Raw genomic sequence first — 17,889 nt, 5'->3', positions numbered from 1 at the left:
CGTACCACACCGCAGTCATGAAGTATTTGTCATGAAAACAGGCACGTCATCGCCTGAAATTCACCGCCGTCTTTGACTCGCAGCGTACAGGTATTTCCAGGCGGATGCGGTCGGAGCCAGCGGTGCTTTTCTGGCAGCGCACTGTGAGGATGATTTCGGGGACAGTGAGGAAAAAGCGGAGCGGAGTGTATTTTTCAAAGCCAAAGGACGGCTCAATTGATCTCATCTCGCGGCTCAATGTGGACCGTTGTAGCGGCGCAGGTTCAGACAAATCAAGTGCACCTGAAGGAAGAGGCCGGTCTGGGTTATTTATGAAGCTGCTGCAGAGAGCTGGAGGACTTTGTTGCCAGAGTTGCATCATTTTTCAGCGCACGCAGTCATCTTTATTATGTGGACTGTACGGTATTACTTTCATACGCCTTTTTAGACCGAGCAGCTCAAGAGTAACAAAAGCGATGAAGGGTGAAATAATCTGTACTGGGGATGCTCTCAGCCGCTGTCTTAAACCTGCAACGATTTACCATTTAAACTAACAATGGATTAAAAGACAGCGTCATTACAACACATCGTCATGATCCCCACTAACAGCATTGTGTCAAGAATAGTTAAAACTGGGGCGTTAAGGCGAAAAAAACATTTTTCCCTCATGTTGATCAATCACAGTTTTCAATTCATTCGTTTTGTGAAGAGAAACACGACCGACTTTTAATAATTACCATTTGACACAGGAAAATTGCACAGTTTATTCCTCCAAAGCCTAAAGTCTGCTCCAAACCGCATGATTTTACTGACAGAAAACTGGCTCCAGCCTCTTGATTCAAAAGAGCCAACCACATGGTTGACAATAGGACCGAATGACTGAAAAGAAAATTATCATAATTATAATATTACGCTTTGGACGGCTAACACCTGTGCATGATTATGGACATCTTAAATCGCCATCTTGATCCAGAAACGATTTACTGAAAGAAAGAAGCGTGTTGATTTGAAAACTGTTGCACCTGCCTCACACCATGCTGCCCGACCACGCCGACAGCTCCACCTACTGCAGCTCACAGAAGCATTGTGGGTATTTTTTAACATTACTGCCGAAATCACCTCAATGCTGAATGAATTATATGTGTATCACGGATTATCCCATCAAAGACGCTCCACACGTAAATAAAAGACAAACATGGCATTCAACTGCAGTATTTATTAAAGGCTGGATTGAACTGGTGAAAAGCTGGGGGATAGGGGAAAACTGCAATACAAATATCTTACAAATACCAAATTTTCTATAAGTCGCACCAGCCAAAAAATGCATAATGGAGAAGAAAAAAACATATATAAGTCGCACTGGAGTATGAAATGCGGTTGCAAGTGTGAAAATAACAAATAATATCACATATAAGTCACTCCGGAATATAAGTATATAGGTATAAATTTAAGTATAAGTCGCACCCTGGCCAAAACTATGAAAAAAGGTGCAACTTATAGCCCGGAAAATACGGTACATGTTATTCATGTTTTGTATTGACCTTCTTGTTGGCACGATTTACGTAACACAACAATTATCCCCACACCATTCTTCATAAATTCAAGGCCGCCAGCGATGCCAGCTCACGCCAGCCGGACCACTTGAAGCCGTGATCGGCCTGGCCCACCCCGCGCATACTTGGAATGGCTGCGTCTGGCTGCAGCGCCGCGCTCGGCACACACGGACAAGCGGCCCATTCATGCGAGGTACCTGTGCTTAGCGGGAGATAAGTAGCTTTCCAGCAGAAACAAAGAGAAGATTAGCATCCCCTCCCCGAGTGTTGGGGGGCACGGCTCTGCCCCGGGAGCCAGCAGGAGCCAGCAGGAGCCCAGAGGAAGAGTCGCCTTGTACCCAGCGCCGCACAGACCCAAGCAGGCGCTGATCAAGTTATGAGCCTCTTAGCAAGAAAGTCACAGGTTCGGTTTGCATGTTCTCCCTGCGTCGAGATGTGTTTCCCACAGATGGTAATTGTTGTATCATTATTATTACTACGGTATTATAGAGCACTCCTAAAATATTATCCTCCAAACTAATAAAAGAATCACTTGCATTTCCGAACGTTTGTAAGGTATTAAGCTTTCTGCATGTGTCAAATTGGAATTTCAACTTGGCTGTGAGTGATCTTGCACCCTAAAAGGCACAATAAAGTATGATTTAAAACAGGCATTTCCAAACTACGCCCGGGGACCGAAAGTGGCCCTCAGACCAATTTTTTGGGCCCTACTGCTTCCTGCCAAGTTGATCCAAACAACAAGCGTTCTACCTTTTACTCTAAAATTGGAAAAATTCCAGCATCTTGAGGTTATACCTCCCTAATATTAATGTTCCTACACTTGTTAAAGGAGTGGAGGCATTGAAATGATGTCAAATGCAACATTTCGAATGTTTTATTCATTGGCCCTCTGCTCCATATAAGTTTCAAAATGTGGCTCTCGGTGAAAAAAGTTTGGACACCCCCGATTTAACACATAAGTAGCAGGAAGTATCCTCTTTCTCAAATGTAATGCTACGCTCACGATTGGTCATTTAGACATGCACATACAGCATATCAAACTGGAACTGAACCCAGAATTGAGCCTGGACTCCATCATGACCAAACCAAGTGGACAACAAGAATAAACTTGGCTCAAACCAGGAAAAGAAACAAAAAAAACAGGACAAACTTGAATCCACACTTTTAAACAAAATGCTATCGACTGAACAGACTTTTCTGATCTAAAACCACGTACTCCTGATTTCCTGGAAGCGCTTGGGTGGCATTCATCACGAGACTGTGCATGTTACAGGCTGAAAGGTGTGAATTGGTGGAACGTTCTCAGTGGATGAGCCGTGTTCTGGCACAGGAACAGCCGGGCTCTCCAGAAGGATCCCACAGACGGGAACAGGTCTGGAGGTTGCGCCATCCTCCATTTTGTCACAACTTGCGCATCTCCGAACAGCTGCTGGCCTAAAACTTTCACAGATGAATCACGTTTCACTGTCGCCTCGTTGGATGTAGGTGAGGCAGATTTTATTTTCCGTAACAGAAAAGAATATCAAACATTGTCTATATTTGTTGATAATGGCTGTCTCGCTTTACATTTGGCAGTGGCTAATACGCTCGGCCAGATGGTGAGTTTATACGCGCCTTAAAAACAAACTATAATTAGCCTTCCATATTAACTTTGATTCAGAACGTTAATTAGAACTAATGAAAAAGCTTGGGCACCTTGCTAACATTCTTTAATAAATCTGATATATTGCAGTCCACGTGACAGATTTACCTTTGAGCTGATTGAACTTGACAAGACCAGTTTTAAATTAGGCCTGGTTGTTTGGCTTTTTGCAATAATTTGTATTTTGAGTTGTTGCAAAATGTCTGAGACAGAAAGATCCCATGCAGGCAGTTTTGTTCTGAACTCTATAAACAACAAAAACTGCACTTCATTTTTCCAATATTGAAATCTGCCGAGCTGGCGAAATGGGCTGCGACTAATATCGAGTAGATGAGAAGAATAAGAGTCTAAAATCGAAATAAATTGCCACGTTAACAAGTTTCTATATTAACAAAGTTTCATTGTCCATCTTGGAAAAGCAAAATTATTTACAATGTAAAACCACTAACAGATAGATGTGGCTTACTGAGAAACACCACATCTAAATCTGGTCTTTAACAGGTCTTTACATTAGGGCTGAACCAGATTTGAAGTAGGAATACACATTAGCCAAAGTAGTTTCAACATTGTACTGTAAATGCAGTAAAAACAATAGAACTGAAGGTACCACAGTTTGAGCAACACTGGTCGATAGCAGTGGTTTCCAAAGTGGGGTCCCGAGACGACTTGGAAGATGAAATGTTAAAATGACGACGATCTATTTCATATTTGTCTTTATTGGAAAAGGAATATTTGAGTGAAGTTAGATAAGATATCACAACAAGCTCCGACCTTCGAGGCAACGGCTGTTTTGATTTCAGAAAATAAATTGAATTGAAAATAACCCAAATTAAACTTTATTTATAAATGTTTTGCAATTTCAATTAGCAGTGTGGGGGTCCTGGCCTGAACAGTTTGGGGGCCCCTGGTCTATAGTGCTCCTATAGATCACTTTCACCAAATATAATTACTCCCTAAACAGCATTTGCCTTCATATGCTATTCTTTTATTCATTTAATCTGGACACAGCTTTAACAGCTCACCTTTTCCACAACACCCCGCACAATCAGGAATCAAAGGGCCTCAGAATTAGCCTGTCTCATCACATCTCTGCTGACCAACTGGACATTCACAAAAAACATTTGTGCCACCGTTTGGGTGTCTAAAAGCGACTCGCTGGATTAGAATAGGGTTAGCCCCAGTAGCAAATATAGAAGGGCCGTCTGAACCTGTTAGTGCAAGTGACTGTGAGGGCCAACACACTGCGGGGAGGGGGGCCTTTGTCATGCGGGAGCGGGGGCCAGAGAGGTGACTCAGCAGGGGTCAGAGGTCAACTGCTGCAATCATCCATCTTCCATGTTGACAGTGTCTTGTCAGGCGGGCGGCTCATGTTCCTAAACACACCGGGCAGGGCTCCATTGTGGCTCTGCTCCGCGCTGCAGCCATGTGTAAATGAAGTTAATATTGAGTGACCTGCAACCCGGAGTCGCCGTCACCTTGGAAATAACGCTATGTGACGTGGAGGGGTTTCACAGGCACAACAAAGTGTCTCTGAGAAGGAGCGGACCATATGCCTTTGTTTGCATGAGAAAGAGAATGTTTACTCGGACTGGGAGCATTGACCGGGTGCAGCGTCAGGGCTCGAATTCACCCTGGCAGGTCAGATTCCCCAAACCTGGAAACTGATAAGTCATCACTTCATTTTGTCCCTTTTGACCTAAGTGAGCATTAGCCCCGGCATCAATAGCGGCTCTTTCTGACGTGTTTGTAGCTCGAATGCAGCAACTCGCACAGACTGCAGCTGTCTGACTGCAAGCTTTACCTTGATAAAAGTTTAATTTGAAACTTTGATGTATTTGCTGGCTTATTGAACCATTAACTGTAGGAAAAACTCTGGAAACACTACTTTACACTATACTTGATAGAATTATGCTTCATTGAGTACTAACCAACTTACTGTCTAACAACCTAAAATAACATGTAATCCAAATATAACTCTCTATGTAACAACGTGTAATAACATGTGATCCAAATATAACTCTCTATGTAACGACCTTTAAAAACATGTAACCCAAACATACCTCTTATGTAATAACCTTAAATAACATGTAATCCAAACATAACTCTCTATGTAACAACGTGTAATAACATGTAACCCAAACATACCTCTTATGTAATAACCTTAAATAACATGTAATCCAAACATAACTCTCTATGTAACAACGTGTAATAACATGTAACCCAAACATACCTCTTATGTAATAACCTTAAATAACATGTAATCCAAACATAACTCTCTATGTAACAACGTGTAATAACATGTAACCCAAACATACCTCTTATGTAATAACCTTAAATAACATGTAATCCAAACATAACTCTCTATGTAACAACGTGTAATAACATGTAACCCAAACATACCTCTTATGTAATAACCTTAAATAACATGTAATCCAAACATAACTCTCTATGTAACAACGTGTAATAACATGTAACCCAAACATACCTCTTATGTAATAACCTTAAATAACATGTAATCCAAACATAACTCTCTATGTAACAACGTGTAATAACATGTAACCCAAACATACCTCTTATGTAATAACCTTAAATAACATGTAATCCAAACATAACTCTCTATGTAACAACGTGTAATAACATGTAACCCAAACATACCTCTTATGTAATAACCTTAAATAACATGTACCGTAACCCAAACATACCTCTTATGTAATAACCTTAAATAACATGTACCGTAACCCAAACATACCTCTTATGTAATAACCTTAAATAACATGTACCGTAACCCAAACATACCTCTTATGTAATAACCTTAAATAACATGTACCGTAACCCAAACATACCTCTTATGTAATAACCTTAAATAACATGTGCCGTAACCCAAACATACCTCTTATGTAATAACCTTAAATAACATGTACCGTAACCCAAACATACCTCTTATGTAATAACCTTAAATAACATGTACCGTAACCCAAACATAACTCTCTAAGTAACAACCGGTAATACCATGTAATTCAAACATACCTGTGTGAGAAACAACGTGTAATAACATGTGATCCAAACATAACTCTCTATGTAGCCAAAGATAGCTTTTCTATGTAACAACCTGTAATAACATGTAAATTAAACATGCCTACTCTGTACCACTCCATAACCACGCAATAACAGCTTGTGACACAGTTTGTTACATTGTCCTTTATGGTAGGTACTAAGTATCAAGAGATGTATAAAGCACTAATGCGGTTTCATGAAAATTGTAATCAAATTATTCAAATCAAATCAGCCGCCTCAAACTCACAGTGTAAAAATGCACACCGTACCAAACAAGCCTTTGAGATCAGTGACGCTGTATATTTACATTGATGAAAATACTGCAAAATGAAGTTGTTGAACAGCAGAGTAGCCTAACATTGTTGGTGCTGCTTGTTATTCATGTATGCATGAGTCAGCGCTGTATTATCTGAGAGGTGAAAGACAAACCTATCACCCAGACGAGACACTGGCAGCGCGGCCTTCCCAAATCAACCGTGTTTGCTCGGAGTGGCTTCTCCGACATGCAAAAACACCTGCATCTCCCAGGACCTGAACTTTCTCCACTTTCCCTTTTTGTTCAATTAAAATGCCTTGAATCAAATATTTACGATCAGTGGCACCTCTGTGTGTGCACCGGGCCATGCGTATTTAATCTGAAGTGTTGACAGGGAAACAGGAGTCTGCACTCAGCACTCGAATTACGGCTGCTGTATTTGCGGAAACGGCTCAACATGACTCCAACTGCGCGTCGCGGCTCACTATATTTCGTTATGGATGTCATTATTTTCCTATCTTAATTCAGTTTATCTGAACCGGTGTGATTAAAGAATGCCAACGCTCTCCACTATGAAAACTATACCTGGCGCACAGATCTGACCAGTAACTTCAATCTCGTACACGCAGTCGCACAGAACATACGACCGCATTGACCGCACAGTTGCAGAACACCATTTATACTAAGAAATATTTCAAGAGAGAGACATACGCCGTCTTCCCCGCTTGTAAATTCTCTTTAAAGTCCCCGCAATGCCCTGATTTCCTCTCCGCGGCACCGGTAGCTCTGACAGTCGCCCGCTGTGCCGACACACCGCTACCTGCCGGGCGAACCCCACTGCAGAAGAGCCTTGATCTGGGGCAGATTGCCGCTATTTACTGGTCCTGCTCCATCCATCACCCGCTCAGCTCACTCACAGTCGTTTAGTGGCACGGGCCCAGCGTGTATCTCCGAGCACACCTGTCATTTGCATACTGATTCCACGGGGCCGCTGTAAAAACCTGCCATTTGGAACATTAAATCCAGGCCTTATCAATCACGCCCCTGTCAGATCGCATGACAACCCGCTGACGCCTTGGCTTCCTGGGGGTTTTATTTGAGATGCTAAGTCCGCGGCGGGGCAGGCAGGAGTGGACTGCCTGGTGGCCTGAGAGTGGAGGCGGTGGTCAGACCCGAGCTGGCAGGCCCCTTCCCTCGGGGGCTCCGCCATCAATCAGTCTCCAACTAACTTGTGTCCAACTCCCTGACAGCTAAGATGGATGGTGCCAGTGTTTACAAGATCCTATATCCTCATTAATTCTCTTGTTAGCATGAGCTGATAGCGCCTAGATGCTGTCCCGGGTTTATCGCGTGTACACAGAGCCCCCGCGGGTGAGGGTCAACAGTCAATCATTTCCCAGACCGGGTTCGAGGGCTGAACGATTTTTGGACACATATTAATGGAATATTTCACAAATAAATATAAATGTAGAGTTATTTTTTTCTTTTCTTATTACATAAAATTGAGTTTGCAGCCCTTATTTTAAATACGGAAGCAAACATTAACATTTAAAAGGACACTAAAATATGTATTGTGTTTCAGAGGATCTTAACTGCAGGGTTAGAAAGTTAAATATTAAGGCTCCATGGAGACAGGGTATTTTGTTCTCTGCAGAGGACATTAAACTCAATGATAGTAATTGCCATTTGCTAATTGCTAACTATTCACATTGCAATTTCAATTCAATGGAGGTTAATCTCGTTGTCTAAATTACAGGGTTATCAATGTTTCTACAATGCAACTCCTTGGAGACAGGACATTTGAGGACAAAACAAGCCTAAATAACAGCAGACGTTGCAAACCGTTTCAATTGCGATTCCATTTGTATTGATCCATTGACGCTCACTGGTCACCGACTCCCAAAGTTACGTGATCACAACAAGACGACATTGATTCGTGGGACTACTGGTGGCCAGCCCTTGTCCCCCCACAACGCTCCCCCCTGCTCTGCTAAACGACTCCGCAGCTCCAGTGACCAGCGCTAAACAGCCTCGCAGAATGAATGGCCAGTATTTTCCCCACACTTCTGCCCAAAACGGCGGTCCGGCCCGTTCGGACTCTTCAGCTTGGCCATTTTTTTTCAGCAGCCATTACTTTTGAGTGACATTTAGCGGCGCAGATGGAGGGGACACAAAGGGTTAAAGTGCGAGGGAAGCGGGGGGCTGAAAGACATGAGCTCCCCAATCGCCGACGGTGATGAATGAGGCCATCACAACACAGTTTGTCGTCCGCACGAGGAAAAGCGGCGCTCGGGTGACATGACGGACAGCCCCGGGCAAACTCCACCTGCACCGGTTCACGGGCATGAACCGGCAGAGGACAGGTTTGGTTGGGAGAGGTGGTGCTACGTAACTTAATATAACTTTATATAAGTACTTTTATATATGTTTGGTTTGGGGCATTTGGACATTTAGCTTATAATCCAAAAAGAAAAAAAAAGTTCATTTGCAAGAACAATTCTAGACACAGGAAAATTACCGTATTTTCTGGAGTATAAGTCGCACCAACCAAGAAATGCATAATAGAGCGCCCTGATGTGAAATGCAGTTGCCAGTGTAAAAATAACAACAAATATCACATACAAGTCACTCTGGAGTATAAGTCGCACCCCGGCCAAAACTACGTAAAAAGGTGCGATTTGTAATCTGGAAAATATGGTAACTGTCAATTCTGTGGCCTCTTTGTGACAAATGGACATAAATGGCATATTTCTATATATTGTTTTAGTGAGCCACGAATATGCAGAATACAACATTCTGGTATTTAACTGCCACGTTACCTCATATAGGAGAAGTAAAAATAAAAGCTACAATTACAACAAACAAAACTGATTGCAGATCTTAAGAGACAATGGTAAATAACAGTGATCATGTGTGTGTGTAGATGGTGAAATTGTTGTAAAGCCTAACAATGAGGCTATATGATAGCTTTCAGCAAAACAGTCAAGAAACTCTACAGTCAATAGTTGTCATGTGACCAGCTCTTTTTGGGACTCCCCTGCCCTGTACTATTACTAATGCTCCTCCTGCAGCAAACAGCCCACAGATTATCTACTGACCAGTGCGACTGGATCCGGGAGGGTAGATTCACTTTTTATTAGCAGTCACATCCACTTGGAGCATGATCGAAAGACTCTGAACAGCTCTGGTGGACCGTTCTTGGGTAAAACTCCTGAATGGACAATTTAACGTCAGTGGAGCGGCTGGAGGAAGTGCTGATGGTGCAGCGTGTTCTCATTTTATTTAGATTAACTACCCCTTAATACAAAAGCCTCGCCGGATCCGCGCTCATAACGGCAGCTTGTCAAAACCGTGATGCAGAAGCGGTTTGGTGCGCGACAATGTTATCCAGGTCAATGGCGAGCAGTGGCATTAGGCCTGTAACAATAATGACTATATCGACTTTTTGTTGAGTACATTTTTGGGGGCTCGGTGTTTAAAGTGTGTAAAAAAAAATGGTGGTAATTTTTGAATTATTTTCTTGCAGTATGACCTGATTTAGCTTTAGAGGGTTGAATAAGTAACGTCTACAACTTTTTACTGAAGTGTTTCATTCTGCTATCTATCACAGCTCATGTATTCATCGACTTCGAACATTTGCCTAATGTCTCCAGCCTCTCTTCCCATTTAACGCTACAGGTGTCTGGTCAAATAAAGCCTTCAACACACTTTTTCATGTAATGATTCATGTCTGGGTATAATTTTTTTGACAATACTACTTTTTTACAGACAGAAAATACATAACTTTTGGACAGTCTTTCTTTTCTGTGGCCAGGTCAGGAAATATAGCTTTATTTATCAAACCAGCTTTCTACCATTCCATAAATTCTACCATTGAATTCTCACCTGCCTTCGACTGAAAACTACAATATTAAGATACATGAACGCTGCATATTAATTGATTGGAGTGCGGCGGCTTCTGACAATAAAGAAATGGATGGAGGCGTGTGTTTTTGAAAAGAAAATCTCGCTGCTGTTTCCTCCTGCCTGGCCCTCCCTGTGGAAATAAACACTGCGTCTGTCTTCTACCTCGGGGCATGTGTGTAAGCATATTAAAACAACAATAAAAGTAACTCCGCGGGTTTGAATGAGCGATCGCTGCTAACATTAGCGAGACTCGAGGCGGGCGGCGTTGCTGTAAATTACATGGCCTAATTTATTTCATTAGCGCGCGTCCCTCCGCGGTGTCCCTAATGGAAGACACGGTGCCATAAAAGACCTACCCATGCTTGTTCTTGGATGCATTCCGCTCAATTATTACCAACGGCTGCTGTTCATAAGCTGCTTGGATTGAGATTGCCCACTTTGCCAATAAGGAACCCAAAAAGAGAAGAGGCTGGGACGACAAGGGCGGTGACTTAAGTTGCGTGACCTCCGTGATCCCCGTTTTAAGGGCTTTCAAGTCAGGTGGCCGCCGAAAATAACCCTGCGAGCGTTAGTTGGACCGAGGTTGAGCTGGAGCCGATGACAGGGCAGTAAATAAGAGTGACAGCAGCTAAAAATATCATATCACAGACATAACGTGGAGCAGCACCATAAATATTGTATTAACACGTGCAGTAGAAAATCCCCCAGAGATTTCCATCAAAGCGGCAGAGGTGGAGGTAACTTGAACATTTCTGCAAGCATTTACATTTTCCTCCTACCATTTAAATCTTTTGGTTCAAGAGCCGCATTTGTCTGACCCACTTTCTAAACTATGAGGCAATTTTTGTGCGTAGAATGAACACTGCGTTCAAGCTCACAGCAGAGCAAGTACAAATGATTAAGGCCACTCGTGCTATTGTGTTACATTTTACAGTAGTGCACATTTGTCCAAACAAGACACAAGGCATAGGAGGCAAGTCTGACCCTTTGGGAAGTCAAAAATGCACGTAGGACAAACCATTTTTACAAACCATGTGCTAATGTGCTAAAACATTTTCAAGTATTGCACAAAAGTGAATGTTCAGCAATATCAAAACTCACTATTACTTCAAAGCCATTTAATCCAATATTTTTCCTCATTTTTCTTAAACGACAATGTACCTGACATTCTAATTATCTAATACATGCATACATATATCTTCACATCACCACTGTCAATACAAACGATAATCATATAAATTGCCAGTCTGTACTCGCATGTGTTCTTTCGTACTATTCAACTTTTTATGGTTAAGTGTTCCAGCCAAACAATTACAACAAAAGGATCAGGACTGTTCTGTTGGTCGAGCCCTTCCGCTGGGCTCCTGCTTGAATTTCCTGAGACACTGAAGGCAACACAGGGAACCAGACACAGTCCAGACCAGAGGATTTTTCAACGCACAGACCCTGAACGTAACTCTCACGTCCAGAATCCACAAACCCGGCGTATTCCGCGGGTTATTCTCTTGGCGCGCAGCCAGCTCCCGGCGAGAGGCTAAACTCCAGTTACTATTTAATCGCAGTGTCAACAGTATCAGGGCTGGAAATGAAGAGTCCAGCAATCAATTAACAGGGGATTTTAATTACGGCGCTGAGAAAATCCACAACGCCGTACTTCAGCTATCTCTGTGGCGTCAGATCATCAGCTTTTAATCCCATATACCAACAAAGTATAGTCGTTTTGCATAATCAAATTCCAACGACGTCCCTGAAGAGTGCTCCAAAGGCAACACAGACAACAAGCTTCTTTAGATCATGGATATATTGTTTTATGAAGAATTATGTCATGCAGTATGTATATGAATGTATGTCAAACCTGCAAAATTACATTGTAACTAGGGCTGTGCAGCAAAGAACATGTATTAACTGTCAATGATTAGCTTGGTTCTGTTTAATTTTGAAGTCTAAAAACATGTGGAGTAGAGTGTTGTTGTTTTTTCAATTAAATATATGAAAATATTAAAATGATTTCATGTTTATCTTCATGAAATTGGGAGTAAAGCCTTTATTTGTTTGAATATTGTGATTGTCCAATATGAGGGAAAAGTCATTGTAAACTAGAATGTCCAACATATTCAGATTCTGATCATTGCCACTCATGTCGTTACTCAACTACCTCATCAAACACTACTGTCAGTGTACTTTTTGAAGTAGTCAAACGCCCTATTATCACGTTTCTCTTTGGTAATGCCTGATCAAAGGGGTTTGCCATTGTGAGCCGCTGCAGGTGAATTCAAAGGCGAGGAAAGTTGGACAGAAAGAGCAGAGAAACAGGATACACACTCACGTTCGCACGCGTCGCCCTTCTGATGAAATCCAGCTTTGCAAATACATTTCCCAATAGGCACCAGCCACTCCCCCTCGGCGCTGCAGTGCATCTTGGGCGAATTGTCGGCCTCCTCTTCGGCGTCGTTCACGCACACGCCCTCCACCTCCACCAGCGAACTGAACTCCGACCCCGTCACCGTGTCCGGGAACGTGGCCAAGTTCTCGATGATGGACCAGCACTTTTTGTAGTAGACCTTCACGGAAACCAAAGCGATGCACGCGCCCACGTCCTGGAAGGCCAGGTAGAATCCTCGGCGGGACAGGGGGCCGATGATGCGCACCTCCGTGTTCAGCTTCATCTTCCGCTCGCCCAAGTCGCCCTGAGTAAAGCTTTCGTCGGCCGCGATGGTGTCTATTTTGACATACTGCGTCTCCCGTAAACTACGTCCCACCTCCGAATCCGTCTCCTGGTAATACAGGTTGAATGTCTCCTTGCAGGACCCCACCACTCCGGGCAGGCTGTTACAATCCCTCAAGGTAAACTTCAACTCCACAAATATTCTCTGAGCGTCGCCTTTCTCTACCCAGTTAGTCCGCAGCCAGTTGTTCTGGTTGGGCTCCATGACTTGGCACACTTGGTACGTGCGGATGGGAGTGTAGTTCTCGTCCAGGCCGCTGATCTCTTCCCACTGCAACAAAAGCACACACACACTTTAGGCACTGCTCGAGTTTTGGGGAGAAAAGTACTTTATCTCCACTGTCAGTGAGCGGGTGTGAAGGCCTAACTGCAGACTTCTGACACAATGGAAGTGGATTGCTCAACAGCCTAAATAATGTATCATGCGAGTTACAAGTTGGTGAGAAAGTCTGACATTCTTGGTAAGAGTCAAGCAGCAGTTTTACTTTTCCATTTGCTGAGTGTCTATTTGCTTTATTTCATAGGTTTAGTCATATGTGAATGTTTACGTCATTTTATTTAGCTTTTATATAATTATTTAAAAAAAGCAAAATAACAAGAATCATAATATTTATTTATTTTTTAAAATGGCTATCTTGTAAATGGTTTCATGAAGGTAAAAGTGGATTATATATATATATATATATATATATATATATATATATATATATATATATATATATATATATATATATATATATATATATATATATATATATATCGTCAACAAGATAACATTAAAATAGTTTCAAAGGTAAATTTGAATATCACATAAATTATCTTTCATAAGAAAATTGTAAAAAAAAAAAAAAATTAAAAAAGTGGCAAAAAATGGACTAAAACAAGGGTATAAAGTGGTATTTCTGCCCTTTGTTTTATATTTTACAGTCTATCCACGCTTTGTGCAGTACTTAAACTTCAAAACATTCACATGCACATTTGAGCACATTTCTGATTCTGATAGCAAAACATGTGACCACATATATTTTTATGTCTTTGAAATAAACACTTTTGAGTCCAAAGCAAACACTAGATCAACACAAGGCGTCCAATCAGTGCCCTGGAAGCAGGCTGAGGGCTCTAATGAACATATGAAGTGCAGCCTTTGCAGACAGAGAGCTGTAATAACACAGCACTGAGCGCCGGTGAATGGATGGAGATTAAACCCCACTATCGCGCACAAACATCTTTAGGGATGATTGTAGCGGCTTTATCGTCTCCTGCTCCCACTATATATTTATTTAAAAACGCTCTCTCGCACTGCTTTTAATCAGAGCGGGGCTGGCGGTTCTCTTCGGGCCCGCATTTTGACTCCTGGAGCAGCCGAATGCGTATCGTTAAAGGAGGACGGTTGTTGGGGGGGATGTGGGCCAGGGGGACGGCGGGGGACGGGACTTACCCCATTGGGAGGATAGGAGATCCACTCCAGTTCTGTCTGCTGGGCCTTGGAGTCCAACAAAATCACTGGTGACAGGAAAGCGAGGGGGGAACAGAGAGGGAGGCAGGTGGTTAAATCTCACAGGGGCACTGACACATTTAGGTACAGTTTTAGATCGAGGCTGTTTTGGGAGGAAAACGTGCAATCGGGTTATCGAAAGATTACACTCATCCGACCAGCACGGCCTCCAAATCAGTCCTTAAGAGTTAACTGTACTTATCTATTCATAGCACACGTTTAGGAAGGAAAAATGGACAAATTACGAGCCATTTCTCTCTGGATTTTTGGCACACAGCAATGATTTATCTGCCTAAACAACAAAGAAGGAGAACGGTTGTATAGAAATGAGCAGTCACAACACATTTCCATCAACTATGCTACAACTTTGATCACTTATAAGTTTGTGAATTGTGAATTTCATAACTCAGGCATCAAATCCAGCTCGTGGATCACACAAAGCTTGCAGAGGTTTGTGAACACACTCATTCAGCCGCGTTAAACATAAATCCCGGGCATTATTTACGGTGCCATATCTTTATTTACAGCCGACGTAAACGCGCGCGACACGCCAGAATGATCGGTTTAAAGCACTTATAGCCTTGTTGCAAAGTGCGGCCGCCGCGTGGGTACAGTATATACAGCCGTGACCTCGTTTCCGTGGCGGCAAACGCGCAATAAGTAATGCACTGCAGCGCGGGGCAACTTTGACTGACGTTTACGCAGCGCGCTCCGCTTTTATTTTGCCGTCGGTTCCGCGCGTAACGGAGGACGCGCGGCGCTGCTAAGGTCACGGCGGGTATAGGACCTGTGTGGGGGGAAATGAGGCAAAAAAAAGACTGATAAAAAGCACGAAGTCTCCTGGCTGTGGGATGCGCTGAGACGACGTAGCAGGTTGTTGCGGACGGAAGCGCAGCACCGCGTCTGGAATGAAGTTGTTTTGTGTCCGCGGTGCGATTTCTCACGCGGAGACAAGGATTATACGCGTATCATTGGCATAAATCCTCAATGTATACATGCTGTACATTGAGTTGGATAAGGAAGCTTTTTTGTAGCCGAAAAGGCAAAAAACATGTCCAAATTACGCGTTGTTTTAGCCCCGGTGATTAATCAATCCTAGTGCGCACCCCGCGGCTTTACCGTAAATTAGGTGAATATAACGACGGGGTTAAAAAAAGAAGAAGAAGAAGAAAAAAAAGGGGGATAATGTTGTTTAGACAATGAAATGGATCGTGCAGAATGGCATTGTTCAGCAACGGCAGAATAAAGCTGTGTGTGTGTATCCTCCTCGCTTCTGTTTGACCGCGCGTTCGATCCCGGGACACCCCGAGGCAGCGGACCCCCGGCGGCCGCGCTGCGCGCTCCACACCGGGCTCCAGACAAGTCCGGGAGCCGCTGCCGTCTCTTGCCTCTCTATCGATCCGATGATGGATTGTTAATCTATAACACGAGGAGGCTAGTTACGCGCAGAGGCACGAGTGGGAAAGCAAAATAGAAAAAAAGGAGCCGCTGTGCGTAATCCGTTGTCGTAATCCCGAGTTCAAAATTGGAAGTAAAATCAGACATGGTCCTCGTGATAATAACAATAATCCAGAGCAGTGACATCTCCTCCTCGGGGCCCGGACAGCTCGCCCGTGCAAACTTTCGGAACTTACCTTCTTTCGGGTTCTGCGCTTCCCCGCTCCGGACGTGACAGGACGCGTAAAGGCACGCGGTGATAATCCACAGCCACGGCTCGGACGCGGACAGCATCGTGGCGGTGTTTCCGAGGTGTTTTTTTGTTTTTATTGTAGATGGTGCGTCGCGTTGCCACCGTCTCGTGTGCTTCCCATTGACGTCCGTGCAGCAGCTCTCCGTCCGAACGCGCCGCCGCTCCGCTCTAATAGAGACTGAGCTCGGAGGAGGGCCCCACCGGCGGACCCGCGTCAGTCAAGCGGACGGGCGCGACGCGGGGCCAATCGGAGCGCGCGGAGCGGGACGTCACGGGGGCTGAGGGCCAATGGACGGGGAGCGAGGTGGATTGGAGGGGGGGGGGGGGGGGGGGGGGTTTGGGGGGAGCGGGGGAAGCGGTTTTTGCACAAGTTGGAGCAGATATTCCTGGCATGTTTGGGGAGAAGTGGAGGGAATAAACACGCATCTCGTGTAGATGTGTGCCAACCTGTGGCCCGAGTCCCAATCTTCTACTTTGTATTACTTTATTGCTGAAGTAGTGAAGTTATGACAATCAGAAGCCTTCAAAAAAAAAAAAAAAAAAAAAAAAGGTTTCAGAGTTTTGTACAAGAGGACTATCAAGAGCAGTGCCTAAAACCCCCATGCGAAATATAAGACTTTATTCGAGTGTCCCAAAATGCAAACGCACTTGGTATTTTAAATTTTTTTGGAACATCTTTGGGACAGAGCCAGATGTGTACTTGACCCTGAAAGGTCAAGTACACATATGGTTGATACAGTCATTTACACCGTGACTATGCCTACATTCTGAGGAAATGAGTTGCATTTCAGGTACTTCCTCTTCCTTTATTTCGTTGTTCTTTATTTGAGCAAGTTAAGACAATGTTGGACATAAAATTAAATAAATAAAAACATTATACAATGCCCTAAAGGAGAAGGCAGATGCAAAAGCTTATAAGACACCAAACCCCATTCCATCCCAGAACATGTGCTTGAGCCAGCTGTCGTTACACAGATAAGATAGTTGTTCACACATACATACAAACATACTCATACATACAGATATATAGATTAGGTGGAACATAAATAAAACAGGAAAAGGAAGATTTTTTGGCGCCAAATCTGAGTCTTATTTCCTCGTGGCGTGAACAGTCGATTGGTCCTGCCACGCATCAATCATAAAACGCACCTACCGCTCACCTGCAGCCGCGTGCGGCTCGTCCCCAGGAGAGCAGCACGTTTCCGCGTGTTTAAGAGCATTGATCTATCATAATATAGTTCCCTCAGTGTACAGGACAAAATTAAGACAGAGAAAGACATTTTGAGCTCAGAAGAGACGGAAATCTACGGGAGACGAGAGATGCGATCCGTCGCGCTGATACACAAGCGCACGTGTAGAAGTGAGAATGTTGTGTGCTTGTTGTGAGTTCTCATCAGCGAAAAATCCTCCATTATTCCTTTAGCTAATGTCCATTACATTCAATATTTATAATAAGATGTGATTTATACTCATACGTTTTGTTCATGACATCTGTTTACTCAGTGTCATACACAAGCAAACACGCTCGCTGCATCATCCAAGCCAAGGACGTGCAGGTGATTGATGAATGACTGAAATCTGATGCAATA

At 43.4% G+C, this 17,889-nt stretch overlaps 1 protein-coding gene across 3 annotated transcripts in view; it reads right to left on the bottom strand.

Moving 5' to 3' along the window:
• The window catches only part of epha7 (eph receptor A7), a 115,719-nt gene extending 99,275 nt beyond the window's left edge, over nt 1–16,444 (bottom strand). For all 3 annotated transcript variants that reach the window (XM_072440175.1, XM_072440183.1, XM_072440192.1), the window contains exons 1-3: nt 16,245–16,444; nt 14,554–14,618; nt 12,717–13,386 (exon numbers count right to left, since the gene is read on the bottom strand). In XM_072440175.1, coding sequence (XP_072296276.1) covers nt 12,717–13,386; nt 14,554–14,618; nt 16,245–16,341 — 832 coding nt within the window. In that variant the 5' untranslated portion in view covers nt 16,342–16,444. The remainder of the gene's footprint in view (nt 1–12,716; nt 13,387–14,553; nt 14,619–16,244) is intronic.
• Nucleotides 16,445–17,889: the final 1,445 nt, after the last annotated feature.

This window comes from Eucyclogobius newberryi, unplaced genomic scaffold (assembly GCF_026437365.1).
Source record: "Eucyclogobius newberryi isolate DKJ021-1_F unplaced genomic scaffold, fEucNew1.0.hap1 SCAF_1, whole genome shotgun sequence".
NCBI classification, from domain to species: domain Eukaryota; kingdom Metazoa; phylum Chordata; class Actinopteri; order Gobiiformes; family Gobiidae; genus Eucyclogobius; species Eucyclogobius newberryi.
Note: the sequence above shows the minus strand (reverse complement) of the source record. Positions and strands in the feature narration are given on the sequence as shown.